General features: G+C 47.6%; 1 protein-coding gene across 1 annotated transcript in view; it reads right to left on the minus strand.

Moving 5' to 3' along the window:
* Positions 1 to 1,369: 1,369 nt before the first annotated feature.
* LOC311315712 (myomegalin-like) overlaps positions 1,370 to 15,925 on the minus strand; it is a gene marked incomplete at both ends in the record, with an annotated part of 59,560 nt that continues 45,004 nt past the window's right edge. The window contains 5 exons of the mRNA XM_084446417.1: positions 1,370 to 1,518; positions 4,858 to 4,912; positions 5,162 to 5,208; positions 8,396 to 8,534; positions 11,139 to 11,294. Coding sequence (XP_084302543.1) covers positions 1,370 to 1,518; positions 4,858 to 4,912; positions 5,162 to 5,208; positions 8,396 to 8,534; positions 11,139 to 11,294 — 546 coding nt within the window. The remainder of the gene's footprint in view (positions 1,519 to 4,857; positions 4,913 to 5,161; positions 5,209 to 8,395; positions 8,535 to 11,138; positions 11,295 to 15,925) is intronic.

Consider the following 15,925-nt stretch of genomic DNA (forward strand, 5'->3'; position numbering starts at 1 on the left):
TCCACCATTTTGGGTTCCACCTATCCAGTCCTCGGGTTCCACCTATCCAGTCCTCTCAGAAAGATGGGTGCTCGGACGGGATCAGAGGAACCAAAGGAAGAGGCTAGAGGCTGAAATGGAACCAGGTTCTGCTACCCAGAACCTTTGGCTAATTACTGAGAGACCATTCACTGTTCACAATCACAAGCTTCCTCTATGAAATAGATCAAGTTACTACACAACAACACAGAAGTGTGCATCTAGGTACATTCCTCCATGGTGTCAAGTGAGAGACAGTGGATCTCTTGGCATTTGCATTGTACTTAAAAAAAGTCTTTGATAAAGAGGCGCCACAATGAGTAAACTTGCATTTCTGTGGCAAGTCTTCTTCCATAAGAGATCGATCATGTTTAAATGTGTGTGTGTGTGTGTGTGTGTGTGTGTGTGTGTGTGTGTGTGTGTGTGTGTGTGTGTGTGTGTGTGTGTGTGTGTGTGTGTGTGTGTGTGTGTCTGTGTGTGTGTGTAAGGGTACAGGTTCTGTATATGTGTGTGTGGGTGGATGTGTCTGAATACAATTCCTTTCACAAGCCATGACTTCACATGCATGAGCACTTAGTGTCCCCAGGTCGTCTGGCTTTCAATACAAGCTTCCCTTAAGCCTGGTCTGAGACCAGATCCTGCTCCCCTCCCCTAACCTCACTGACACCAGGGAGAGGGGATTACAACTGGTCCCAGACCAGTGCATAAGGGAAACCTCTACCATCTCCATCTGCACCGGCCTGGAGGACACACGTTTCTGAGACCACCAGGGCACATTTCTAACACCAACTTCTTCCGGTTGCTTTACGCTCAACACTGTACCACTCAACACAGGGCTGCTACCCCACTGAACCACTCAACACAGGGCTGATACCCCACTGAACCACTCAACACGGGGCTGTTACCCCACTGACCCGCTCTCAGACTCCAGCGCTGGTGTTGGGGACTCGGGGTGGGAGAGAGGGGGAGGTGGATGGAGGATGGGGTGAATGGTAAAAGGGGGGCGGTTGGAGGAGTTTGGGTGAGTTTGGAGGGGGGGGGGGTTATGTAGGAGAGGAGGCAGAGATGGGAGGAGGGGATGAAGAGAGGAGGACGGAGAGGTGGAGGACGGAGATAAGGCTAAAGGTGTGTGGGAGAGGGGTGAGGCGCCGAAAAGACAGATGGAGGATAGTCTGAGGACGGGCAGTAAGAGCAGCAACAGGTTAAGGGGAGGGGGGGGGGGTAGGTAAGGCAGGCTGGTGGGGGGCGGGCGGGGGCAGTAAGTGAGCCTGGAGGTGTGGTGGGGTGGAGGGGGGTTCTTGGCTGGTTCGGTGCAGAGTTCAGAGGTCATTTAGTGTTGTTCGGGTTGGTTCTAAAAGGTCAGAGCCTCCAGCAGGCATTGGCTGCCGCGCTTCCTCGCCCCTGGCCGCTGATTGGCTGTTGCAACTTCGGGGGCATCGCTGAGCTTCAGGAAACCCCAATCAGTAGGTTGCTTCCTGGCAACACTTCCTGGGTCTTCAGCTGAGGGGGAGAAAAGACGGTCACTGTTAACTAGATGTCTGTTAACAGAGTTCTCCTTGATGGTAGTAGAAGGAAGCACAGCCGAGAAGTGGGTGAAACTGAGATTAAATAATTAGATACATCACACTGCAATGATGGGTGAAGTAAGCAACTCACACACCCACTCACACAAACCCACTCATACGCGCACACACACACCTGCTGTCTACCTGCAGAGTGGAGGCTGTGTGTGCATGACTGCGCGTCTATGTGTTTATGACACAGCTCTCCATGCAGTGAGTCATTTGACAGGACAGGGCTGAGCCCTGGTGAAGACCCTCAGGGTATAGTCCTGTCAGCGCTGCCACACTTGAATGACACAGTCAATGGGAACTATTCAGTATGGAGGCTAAATGCTATTTTAGGCCTCAATGAAACAGATCTTCATGGTGGGTGTTCCCACGTTGGGTCACCTGGTGTACTGTGAATAGGCTCATATCTATAGTGAAGAGTGTTTGGGACTGCTTCTTCTTCGTTTGGGTTAGTTGTTATTGTCCTCTCCCCCCAGGCTCGGGGCCGAGTGGCTATCCTTTTACCACTGCTAGCCTGGGTGAGGGGTCACCTGGGCTATATATCCGGGCACACCTCCAGGAGCCATGTCACCGTTTCGTCATCCAAAACCATCAGGCCATGCATTCCATTGGGTGTCCGGTATGCCGGACAGACCTGGATGACATGGTCTGCGGTTTGTTCCTTAGCGCCACAATCGCACGCTGCACAGGATACCAAGCCCCATCTGTGCATCGATGAGCGGAAGTGTCCAACGCCGGTCCGGAGGCGATTAAGGCTCACCCACGCCGGTAGGGGAAGGACCGGCGGCCGGGATTAAATCAGAGTCTGGAGGTGTTTGCCTCCCACTCTGCACGCCAGATGTGGTCCGCCCATCCTGCCTCACTGATGTTATGATCTCTGCATTGCTGCAGGAGATCCCATGCAGTAGGCACAAAAGGGTGTCTCGACTTGAGATGCCGGGGAGACTCGCTGTTGCAGTGAGCCTGTCGTGGAGCAGGTGGTTAGGCTCCACGGCCCGGCAGGCGAGACGTGCTGTGGTTCCTGTGTGGCAGAGGCCAGCAGGCTGTCACAATGCGCAAGGCTTTGTTGATAGGCGGGTTGATGAGCCGGGTGTGAGCACTGCGACACCAGACCGGTGCACAATATTCACTGGTCGAGTAGACCAGGGCTAGGGCTGCTGTACGCAGTGTTTTTGCACCGGCACCCCAGCCTGATCGGACCAGTCGCCTCATCAATGCCACACGAGCTGTTAACTTCTTGCGCAGTGACTCGAGGTGTCAGCGGAACGTGAGCGACCTGTTCAATGTCACGCCGAGATAGGTTGGTTTGGCACATTATGGCAGGAGTGTACCGTTGGTGTGCACTTGGAACTCACGTTTGGCTTCCTTGTTGTTAAGGTGGAAGGCTGCCGACACCGTCTTTGCCTCGCTGAGCTTCAATCTCCATTTCCGGAGGTATGCCGCTAGTATCTGCATGTCTTGGCTCAGTGTCGTCTCCATGGCCTGCCAGTCTCTAGCTGAGTATATCAGCGCAAGGTCATCTGCATAGGCATACTTCCTGGAGACTATGGTTGGCAGGTCGTAGGTGTAGATATTATAGAGGAGGGGGGCAGGACAGATCCCTGGGGGATGCCATTCATAAGGCGTCGCAACCTTCTTCACTGTCCACTACCGGTGGTGAGGGTGAAGCTGCGGTTTCGGACAAGCTCCATGATCATGCTGGCCATGTGCCTGTCCGGCAGCAGGCGGAACAGCTGTCGTAGGCAGCCGTCAGGTCTATAAAGACGCTCTGGCCTTCTTATTAGCCGAAAAAATGTCCTCGATGTCTTGAGTCATCAAAGTGACTTGATCTACGGTCGATCTCCCGCGTTGGAACCCGGCCTGCTCCTGTGGGAGGATCTTGAAGGGGATACATAACAGAGAGATGGGGCGGTAACTCTTGGGGTCCCCCTCAGGCTTGTTCGGCTTAAGGATCACAACAACTAGGGCTCTTCTCCAGATTTTGGGGATCTTGAGTTGGCACAAGCAGGAAGAGAGGAACGCTCTTAACCAGGACTTCAAGGCAGGCGCGGCATGGATTATAAACTCCGGGCAGATAGAATCAGCCCCCGGAGCCTTCCCTGGCTTTACATGCTGGAGGGCAACAGCGAACTCCTCCAGTGTGAATTCACCATGCCTCGTACACGTTGTTGGTGTTAGGTGGTGGAAGCCACCTCGTGAATCTATGGCTATGGCTATGGAGGCGGTAGCATTTTCAGTTGGCCTTTCGGAAGTTCCATGGCTTCACTGGCTCGCTCGGGATGGGGTCCATGAGTTTAGGCATGGTAATCAGCGATGGTCGATGTTGGGACCGCGGGAACTTTCCTAACACACGTCTATCAGGGAGCCGGTTGTCAACGCCAACGCTCGCGAATGCCAAGTCAGGATTCGTCCCAGTTTTCCAGCGACCTGAGCCAAAGCTGGCTGCACCCTTGGGATCGTACAACAGGGCCAGGCTGTTGTTAGCTGCCCAAGCAGCCAGGTTTTCTCCGTCGGATGTATTGGTGCTGTACCCCCAATCCTCGTGCTGGTAGTTGAAGTCGCCAGCATAGAGGCAGGGGTGGGAGAAGACTGGGAGATGCACTGGTGTGATTCGCGAGGGCGGAGGCTTGTAGACATTGACAATTTTAAAGCCGCCAACGTCCATGCACAACCACTCAATCTCCGAGCCAGTCAGGGATTGGTCGACGAGAGTCCAGTTCAACCTTTGATGGACGAACGTAGCGAGGCCATGCTTCCTGCTTAGGGTAGACCAAGCTAGAACACAATTTGGAAGAACTAGCTTATCTGCTGTTACGCAGTGGGTCTCTTGAAGGAGGATGACGAGGGCCTTGGTGGTGCAGGCCAGGTGCTCGATGATATTGATTTTACAGGGGGTGAGCCCTTCGGCGTTCAGCTGCAGAATTCTGGGTTGGGAGCCGGCGGGGCACACTAAACACAGCTATATTAAACAGCTATATTTAACACAGCTATCTCTGGACCCCCAGAGCCAAATGGATGGTAGTGTTGTGACTGCGGTGTGATGGATGGTTAGACTGTGATACCACGGTGTGATGGATGGTTAGGCTGTGATACCACAGTGTGCCACAAGCTGACAGAGTCACACCCGAGTTAAAAGCTGCCCTTGCCCACGAGTCTTAACTCTATCTGTATGTCAGCAAAAATAAACAAATACATCATCTCAATATGAAGCATGTGAACAGGGGCAACTTCTAAATCATAACCAAGGCACGTCAGGTCAAACTTTTACCAGCATAGGGGGAGGAAGAGGAGGAGCTTAGCGAGGAGAGCCTCAGCTCGTTCTTCTGGAGAGGGAGGAGGAAGAGGAGGAAAGGAGGATGAATAACAGGTAGGACAGACAGGACGGGGGGGTCAGTACAGTGACAACACCAGCGATACCAACACTATGACTTGCACAATAGTGATCTTACAACAACAACCCAGAGATATACAGAGGTGTTCCAGGGGAAATACACACAGCGGGCATGTAGACGGTAAGATAACCTGCAATAGCCTCTGCATTATAATGTTCAGTGTGGATGTTCGCTGCTTACCTCCAGGTTAGTCCTGGCTCTCTTCAGCACATCACGGGTCCTTGATACTGCAACAAAAAAGCAAAGTGCTAGCTAAGCACAAGATGCAGTAAGCCAGAGATCATCAACTGGATCATCAAATCCGGCCCCCCAAAACTTCCCATCCAGCCCTCAGAAGTATTTTGAATATCTAATAAAATAATCTTCCAATATTGAAGCAACACCATGTAGCAGATTATGGACATGACAGACCATATTGTGAGACCATCTCACTGACTGGAATGTTGGAGATGCCTGATAAAGATCTGGCAAACCAGAGACATCCTGCCCTCCCCTACCCAGTGACTAATCAACAGGAGGTCATGTAGGGAGGAACACATTGTGTTTAGACTGTTTCCCGTCAAACTCACAGTAAATCTGACAAAACCCTTTTAGGACTAGTTCTGTGAAATGGGATTTGGCAAAACATTAACTCTTTCCCTCCTGGCCATGGTCCTCCTACCTTCCCCCCCTGCGATAATAAACCCAGGCCACACATTCCAAGGAAGATCTCTCAACAGCAGACTCACACAGTGAGACAAAGGAATGACATTCACTTTCTTGTGTCTTTAATGAAGTGAAATTACTTTCTCCCAACTATGTGATGCAACCACCACGAGAATAAGCCCTGGAAATAAAATATGGACATTGATGCATTGTATTTGTAACCAAGTGTTACTGTGTGTTGTAAATAACTGGTTATATGCTGCTAAGTCAACCTAACAATGTTTAGTATCAATCTGAAGCTAAAATCATGAATCAGTTGATTATGCATGTTGGAGAAATGTAATATGTTGAAACCATAACAGGGATATTTGATGATTCCAGACTCCTAAGAGAATCTTGGCTCCACTTTTATGACGGGAGTGGGGGTCACTCTGTGACCAATTGGTGCAATTTCTGGCCCTTTTTAGGTAGGGACCAGACAGACTCTCAAGTTCTCTCAACTCTCTCAGGGTCTGTTTTCTCCAAGTAACACGTAACCCGAGGATCCAAGCTTGTGCCTGATTGATGAAAATCAATCTGTATCCATGGAATTCATGAACTGCTAGCTAAGACCTCTGTGTGGTCGATGCCAGGGTCTTAGGAATTTCCACAAACTCCTCAAATGATCCACCTCTGGCGAGAGCAGAGGTTTTGAATGAGACATTTGCAACTTTGAAACTCTGAACCATTTTAGTTGCTGTACACCGAGCAGTGCTGAAATTGAATTCTAACCTCCATGAACTTCAACGTTCGCACAACAGTCTACCATCACTGTTTCAACGGGAGTGCAGATGCGCTATACCCTGCATCAAACCGACTGACCATCAGCCACGTGCCTCTTCCCTTCTTCGAGCCGACAACACCTCCGGACACCTCGCTTTCCAACACACTATACCGTAAGGTTGCCATCCAGCATTCTCTTTTGATGTGGTGTGATGCCAAGTGTTGTTTAAGCTTAGTGGATTTAGGATAGGCTGTGATCATTTATGACATCATTCTTTTCATTTCTGCTGTGTTTTCATATTGGGGGACCGGCGTGCCCACCGTTGTCTGAGTTCGACCAGCGCATTGGTGCCATAATAAGGACAACAGCACTGTTGGGTGTGCCCGCCGCTGGCGATATGTATACAGACACCAGGGACACGGACTACCACCCCCTCTCCGCAGCAGACTCTCCGTCTAGCGCACTTCGCATCCAACTGTAGAATTGAGGTGACCGCAATCACCAATTGATGAAATGGTCATGGATTTGTTGGTATTATATGTAGGCCTATGATACCACGAAATCTCATGGTGCTTTTGCAGAACGGTCAAAGAATTAAAACAAAACACAACACTCATTAATTTACACCAAAATCACTAATTAGTAACACAATCAAAATATTTTCTCGACATCTCTAAGACTGATCAACACAAATAACAAGCAATTCGTAGCAAAATGATTTAAACGATGACATATCAGATATTCTGACGCACACGTTTATTACAAAATTGTGATTATGACTAGGACACGTTATTGGGAATTATGCAAATATAATTGTGTATTTCAATCATATATCATCCAACTGTAGAATTGAGCTGACCACAATCACCAATTTTGCATAGTCTACATTTCCGCACTCAAATGGCCTACTTGCGACTGCTATTCAGTGTTCGTATATTCTGTTCTTAGCTGAGAACAAATCCCAGATGAGAAACCATTGGTGAATGCCAGAATTTGCTTAGAAACAGCGTAAGTACAGTTTAAGAAGTAATGCTTCTTAAGAACTTCTTTACTTCGTTGGTGAATGAGGCCCAATGATGGCAGGCTAAATGTTGCTTTCAAGAGTTTCAAGAATGCATAGAACGGAACGGGTTCACAGCAGCTTCTAATCAGACCATGTCAATGACAAACCAGCTGGAACCCTAAGCACTAAAGTGGGCCAAAGTCATTTCGGCGGAACAGGGTGGTGACAGCAGGTAGCAAAAGCAATTGCCAGCATGATTAAAAGAAAAAGATTGCTATATAACGAGAAGAGTAATTACGAGGAGAACTTGGAATCGGAGAGAGAGGTGGAGATGAGGACGAGAGGAGGCTACGGAGTTGGTGAGATGGGGGAATTTAGGTAGTAGGTAATTAATAGGTAGTATGGCCAGTAGTTAAATGCTTTTTGCTGTCATTCTGGCATAATGATCACAGCTAAGCAAGTGGGCGAAATAAGTCCCATTGTTGTGGGCATGATTGGTGCTTTGCGGAGTTCGCGTGCACATACACACATACAGGCAGTGTTCCAGTACCACCTGATTTACACATTAAGCACTGGTGTGCAGTATAGGTCTGAGGAGTCTGTTCACACCAGTGCTGGGCAAGTTATTGAAAATAAGTAATTAGTTAGACAAGAAATTGAAAATATGAAACAATATATTTTTTTAAGTATATGATTTGAAAGTTTGGCCCTCACAGTGGCTGCTGAGAAAAATTCTGGCCCTTGGACAAATGTAGTTGATGACCCCTGCAGTAAGCACATACACATGCGCATACATTACCACACACACCGAGACATTAGTCACCAGGAATCAGAAGTGCAATCATTTCTAAACAAGCATGCAAGCAAGAGTTTAACCAGTGCTAGCGTAGCGCAAAAACAAGTAGGCTGTCTCTCTCTCACACACACGCACGCACACACACACACACACACACACACACACACACACACACACACACACACACACACACACACACACACTCACGCTGGTTGATGATGAAGTGCTCCATATTCTCCTTGGTGCGGCTGGTGCTCCTCAGCCTCTGGATGGTTCCCTGGAGAACCTCCTCCTGCTCTGTCACCCGCTGCCTCAGAGACACGATCTCCTCCTGCATGCACCGCTCCTGCACACACACACACACACACACACACACACACACACACACACACACACACACACACACACACACACAGACAAAGACGCACGCACATATACGCAAAGATTAAATGTGAAATCACTCCGACCAGTTCAAATTCACATACTAACTACAGGTACAGCTACATCTACAGTACAGATACATGTACAGATACATGTACAGATACATGTACAGGTAGAGGTACAGTTACAGATACAGGTATGGGTAGAGGTAGAGGTACAGATAAAGGTACGGGTACAAATATAGATACAGGTACAGGTACAGGTACATGTACAGGTACAGGTAGAGGTAGAGGTACAGGGACAGATACAGGTATGGGTACAAGTACAGGTAGAGGTAGAGGTACAGGTACAGCTACAGGTACAGGTGGAGGTACAGGTAGAGGTACAGGTAGAGGTACAGGTATAGGTACAGGTACAGGTACAGGTACAGGTACAGGTACAGATACAGGTAGAGGTACAGGTACAGGTAGAGGTACAGATACAGGTAGAGGTAGATGTACAGATACAGATAGAGGTATGGGTACAGGTACAGATACAGGTAGAGGTACAGGTAGAGGTACAGGTAGAGGTACAGATACAGGTAGAGGTAGATGTACAGATACAGACAGAGGTATGGGTACAGGTACAGATACAGGTAGAGGTACAGGTAGATGTACAGATAGAGGTAGAGGTACATGTAGATGTACAGGTAGAGGTACAGGTAGAGGTACAGGTACAAGTAGAGGTAGAGGTAGAGGTAGAGGTACAGGTACAGGTACAGGTACAGGTACAGGTAGATGTAGAGGTACAGGTAGAGGTACAGGTAGAGATAGAGGAAGAGGTACAGGTAGAGCTACAAGCACAGGTAGAGGTACTGAAGAAGATTGATAAAAGTTATGAATGGGATATATGTTTTATGCAATAAAAAATGAGACATACAAAGTATAAGGAGACTTGTGCTGGAGTACTGAATTACAGCACAAGGCCACACAGAGAAATGACCAGTACTTAATTGGGAACAGATGTTTAGGGGGCCCCTTAAGGAATGTGTTTTTCACAGTGTAGAATAACTTTCTGTCTCCTCCTCTTCTTAAACATATGATAATTTGGCTACGGGACAAATTATGATTGGATAGATTTAACTGCAGTATTTTGTATAGAATAGATGATAGGCTAGTAAATGGTGCAACATGGTAATTAGGTGGGCTAGCTTGCAAAAGAAAATCAAAAGATTTTGATATTTTTTTTATAGTTTTTTAGAAATCTAACTTTTAAAACTATTTTTTGTCCCATTGAAACTGCTTGAAACTGCTTTTGGAATGTTGAGAAACTTTATGTTTTTAGAGTGGTGGCAGTAGTTGCTTTGAAAATATTCACACATTTTGTAAACTGCTGGCACTCCTACAGTTTTGACAGCTCACACACATATTATATATCAACATGTTCACACAACTGTGCTGATTCGTACAATGGAAGTATCTAAGCTGTTCGACTTATAGTTTTCGCTGTGTGACGATGTGTTCGGCAACTGTGCTCCCCATTGAAACGTATGGCACCGCACTCTAACTTTTGAGCTGCTAATTTTGCATTTTTACCCTTTTTTTAACTTGTCGCCATGCCTACAGTGCTTAAGCTATACGGACATATTATACATACAAATGTTCTGCACGTTCTCAGGATTCCTAGGGTGTCAATATATAAGCTATAACATTTATAGTTTTCGCGATAGAGCTCCCTGAAGCAGATCATGTCTAGGTTCATAGTGTCAGTTGGGATTAGAGTGGTGGCAGCTGTTGCTTTTTTTGAATTTGTGTGCATGTGCAGCCTCTCTTAAAGGTACAGGCATCCTTTTATAACTAATGTGGTAGCACAGAACTGAGCCAAAGTGGAATAGAGACACATGATCTTCACTGTTGGGGGCCGGTGGGTAGCCAGGAGAGGAGTACTACGTCCCTGACTGGCTATGACCAAAAGGGGCAGAGTTTCACTACCACGCCACTATCCACACCACGGGCCCCACAACTCAACCCCTGAGTGGGCTAGAGACACATGGTCTTCACTGGTGCGGGCGGGTAGGTGGCCCGGAGAGGGGTACACTGTCCCCGACCAGCTCTGACCTGAGGGGGCGGAGTCTCATCACCACGCCACTGTCCACGCCACGGACCTCACAATTCAGCCCCTGAGTGGGTTAGAGACGCACGGTCTTCGCCAGTGGGTGCATGGAGATTGCCCGGTCCATAGTAGTTCTAGCAGTAGCTGTTACATAAAGCTACAGCAGCTAGCCCACCTCACATTTTCTCCAGGAAATGTACTTTCTAGTTATAAAGTATAAATTCGAGAATCGGACAAAGGATTGTCGAACGCTTTCTGCCTTTCCTGGTGCACCTGGCTAGACTTTGACTTTGGATGATCTTTGGATGATCACTGGTGATCTGTAGGCTGTTTGAAGACTATATAAAAGATTTTTGGAAAGAAGTTATAGCCTTGTTTTTTTTAACACAATTTGAAGGTCCAGACCTCACCAGAAATCCCCGTTTATAATTAGGCTAAAATCCTCATCAGTACAGGTAGAGGTTCAGGTGTATCCTACCTTTTTGAGGTGCTGTGTGGAGCGTTGGGAGCTGTGTTGGGCGCTGGGCAGGGCCGCCCTCCAGAACATCTTCAGCAGAGACACGGCCTCCTCCAGGATCTGCCTCAAGGTCTTAGTGTTGGACAGCAGAGTCCTCACACACATGTAGTCCAGCACCTGACACACACACACACACACAGACACACACACACACACACACATACACACACACATACAGTACAAACAAACATTGTAATGAGCTTTGGGATAGTGTGTTGACTAACCTTGTCAAATAGTTATTTAATTCTGGCCCCAAAATGGGCAAAACGCTAGTGGTGGACATGACAGTATGGTGTATGGTCAAATCAGAAGTGGGTCGCGCACATCCCAAAATAATTAATAAGGCAAGTGCCGGACTAAAAAAGCATATGTATCAAAGAAAGTAACCAGCAGACCAATCCCTACATTAAATACATATCCCACTGGAGACGGTATATGGACGATATTTTCTTTGTTTGGACGGGGACAGAGAAACAACTGAAAGAATTCCATGAACTCATGAACCACAGTAACGAACATCTTAAATTTTCTATCACTGTGGACACTGAAAAAATGAACTTTTTGGACATTCTGATTAAGAGATAGGGACATTTTGTAAAAACTGATCTATACCGTAAAAGCACAGACAGAAACTACATGGGGAATCGTACCACCCAACATTTCTGAAGAAGAATCTTCCTATTTCTCAGTTTAACCGTATCCGACGGATTTGTAGTTCCAATGATGACTTTCACAAACAATCGGCAGATCTCAAAGTTCGTTTTAGGGACAGAGGCTACAAGGAGGACTGGATCATGGGGGCAGCTACACGTTTTAATAATATGTCCCGGACTGAATGTCTGCAGAGAAAGGAACCAAAACAGTCAGACCCCAGAATCACTTGCTGTGTTCAATACTCTCTTATAGGGAGCGAGATTGAGAAGATAATAAAAAAACACAGACCCCTCTTTAAAGGGATGTGGGTTTGATAAGCCTCCCACTCTAGTCTACAAAAGACCACCTAATCTACGCAACATGCTTGTGAGAGCTGATATGCCTCCTATTGCCCAGACACACTTTTTAAGTCAGATCCCTAATGGGAATTATAGATGCGGCAACTGTATCCTGTGCAACTTCACACACAAAACACACACATTCAGCCACCCGCAGTCAGGAAAGGTGTACAACATCAAAGGCCTCATTTCCTGTAAAACACAAAACGTAATATATATGCTGAGATGCCCATGTGGTCTTGTCTACATAGGAAAGACAACAAGAGCACTTAAAACCAGAATCACAGAACATAGAAGTGCCATTCGCAACCAAGATCCATCTAGTCCTGTAGCTGCTCATTTTACAAAGGCTAGACACAATGTGTGCACTCTTAGATACATCGGTATAGAAGCGGTTAAATGCCCTCTTAGAGGAGGAGATATAGAGACACTACTAAGACGAGAACTATTTTGGATTTATACACTGAACGCCCTTGCTCCAAGAGGTATGAATGAAGACTTCAGCATTAGACCTTGGCCGCGTTTCCCAGATTTGCCGAACTTCTCCGCGCTACGACGCTTCTCAAGGTATACCTTGACGAAGGGACAGTTTTCGCCACGAGTGTTTCCCAGACTATCCCTTAGTGGGCGCCTGAAGATACATCGTTAGGTCCATCCCAAGATACATCGTTAGAGGAGCTGTCCCTGGGCGCGGTGCTGAAAAAAGAATGAATCGATGCCGCACACATCGATGGCCATTCGTAAAGTCACAGAAATGACGTGCCAATATAATACGTGCTGTCTTAATTCTTTTATTTCAGTCTAAATATTACCAAAAAGGAAGCTAATCCTCCGAAAGCTCATCTGCTAATGTATTTAAGAGTCAAAGCGAGACCTCGTGATAGTCCCAATTCATACATCAAATTACATTACATCAAATAAAATATCCAAGAAAGAGCATGGATCGGATTGGGATATATAAGCCCCGTCGAGGATGTCTTGAAAGGCCAGGAAAAAATACTTTAATGATGATAAGCAATGATGATAGCAAAATGACCACTGATTTAGTTATCATACAAACAAAGGTATAATGCCCATATAAATTGCCCCTGTGGCAGTAGCATTCCCACTTTAGAATTCGCGCGGATACGATGACTAATTGAATCTATCAGGCACCAGTGTTGGCACATGTGGCCTATAAAAAAACAAGGGTAACTGCACATATTGAGCGACATGGCAGATATGAAGAGGAAGCGTGTGATAGCGTTTACCAAAGAATAACTAGTGATCATGCTGGACGAGGTGGAGCAACCGAAGGCCGTCCTGTTTGGCGGCTACCAGTAGGGCCTATGCACAACTCCAGTAGGCTACTTCCTGAAATTAGACATGCTTCTCTATTTACTGTCCTACACTTTGGATGAAATGATTATTCAGGAATTCCTGAATAATCATTTCATCCAATAGTGTAAGACAGGAAATAAAGAAGCATGTCTAATTTCAGGAAGTAGCCTACTGGAGTTGTGCATATAGCCCATTGAAGAAGGCTGCATGGGCGAGCATTGCAGCGCGGATGGCTGCTTCCACTCCTGAGCCACCCAGGGAGTGGACAGTCTTCAGCAAGAAATGGCAGGACTTCGCCAGTCAGGCCAAAAGCTGGGGGGCGGCAGTGCGCCGAGAGGCAGAGCACCGTGCCTTCCCTCACCCCGGAGGAGGAGAAGGCCCTATCGATCATCGGCCTCACAGCCTCCCAAGGCATCACTGGTGGCCTTGATTTGGAGTCTGGAGAGGGCCCCTCCAACATCCAGCCCTCAGCTGAATCACCCCAAGCCTCCCAGCCCTCAGCTGAATCACCCCAAGCCTCCCAGCCCTCAGCTGCATCACCCCAAGCCTCCCAGCCCTCAGCTGAATCACCCCAAGCCTCCCAGCCCTCAGCTGAATCACCCCAAGCCTCCCAGCCCTCAGCTGAATCTCCCCAAGCCTCCCAGTCCTCAGCTGAATCTCCCCAAGCCTCCCTGTCCTCAGTTGAATCACCCCAAGCCTCCCAGTCCTCTGGAGAGGAGACCCCAGCGCAGTCAGACTTCTCCACCCCGTCGACACGCTCTCCCCCCACCCCCCACACACCCCATGACGTCCCCCGCCCCCCGTGAGAGGCAGCTGAACACAACGGATGCGAGGTGCGACTGCAGCGAGGAGCTCCTGGAGGTGGGGAGGCAGAGGCTGTGTGTGCAGCGTGAGAGGCTGGACCTGCAGAACAGGCAGCAGGCCCTAGCGGAGGCACAGTTTGTGTGGCCCTCCATATCAGTGCCCATCATTCTGCCAACTCCAGGTAGGCTAAGTGTGTATTTTGTATACTCTGTCTATTCCCACACTGCATGCATTCCATTCAATGTGGCTAATTGAATTTTCCTCCCTTGCAGATGATGCAGATGCCTGAGACACACTGCACACACTCACCACACACACTACATACACTTACCACACACACTACACACACTCACCACACACACTACATACACTTACCACACACACTGCACACACTCACCACACACACTACATACACTTACCACACACTGCCCACCCACTACAGTACACTGCGCACACACACTACATACACTCACCACACCACTCATCCTTCCTACGTGTTGCTACCTTGTCGTGGTGGGAAGGCTTGTGTGCCTCCATGACCATGAAGGCTATATTGGTGGGGGGCCACCCCCCAGCAGGTTCAACCATGCCGGGCAGGTTCAGGGTAGAGGCCAGACGAAAAGCAACAACTGGCCCTCCAGGTTGGGGGTTGGGCATGGGTCTAACAACCCCACCCCGGAAAAAGACAGCCTGTTACAGGACAAATGTCTGAAGAACAAACCTGCCCATGTTTTTTCCCAACCAATATTAAACAAGTTCCCTTTATCCTGTATATTTGTTGTTTCTTGCCACATTACAACAGTAGAGGTTTTGAAGAAGGCACACAATATAACAAACAGCATTTGTAAGATCACTAAATACTGTGAATCTGTTAGCAAAGTTCACTATAAGGACAACAGTAGGCTATTGGGCCACCTACACATTACACATTTTCATGTCATCCCATTCTAAATGAATAGGCATCATATGGAGTTGGTCCCCCCTGTGCATCTATAACAGCCTTCACTGTTCTGGGAAGGCTTTCTACAATATTCTGGAGCGTGTGTGAGGATATTTGACTATTCATCTAGATGGCCTCATTGGATTAATCAATTCGCCAGGATATCTGTCTGACAATATATAAAGACAGCCAGAAAAGTCATGTCATCAAATTATCCCTTTACATAAGAAAATGTTGTTGTTGTTCACAAAGTGGATTATATTGGGCTATGGATAGTCGTATATGTTGCTTGGCTCAATAAAAGTTTTAAAAACAACATTCCCATGATGTGTTCTGTAGGCTCCATGACATTATTTTCATCATTCAAGTTAATTGTATTTTGTGTACACTAATGATGTGAATCGCGCAGGTAGGATAGATAGATGTGCGCTGTATTGCAACTCTCCTTTTTAAAAGTGTAATTTAGCTCTAATCGAGCTATAACTATAACGGGATGAACGGAGCGCATCGCCAAGGGACAGCTTACGATGGGGTCCGACCGCCCTTCGTAACGTATCCCTTGGCTGTGGTATACCTTGGCTAAGAAGGCTCTGGGAAACAGCGCTTCGGCTCCAAGGAAGGCTAACGTGGGTGGAGCTGTTTCCCAGAGCCTTCGTAGCCAAGGTATACCTTGGCTTAAGAAGGTTCTGGGA

Source organism: Borostomias antarcticus, assembly GCF_949987555.1.
Source record: "Borostomias antarcticus genome assembly, chromosome: 12".
Lineage (NCBI taxonomy): Eukaryota > Metazoa > Chordata > Actinopteri > Stomiiformes > Stomiidae > Borostomias > Borostomias antarcticus.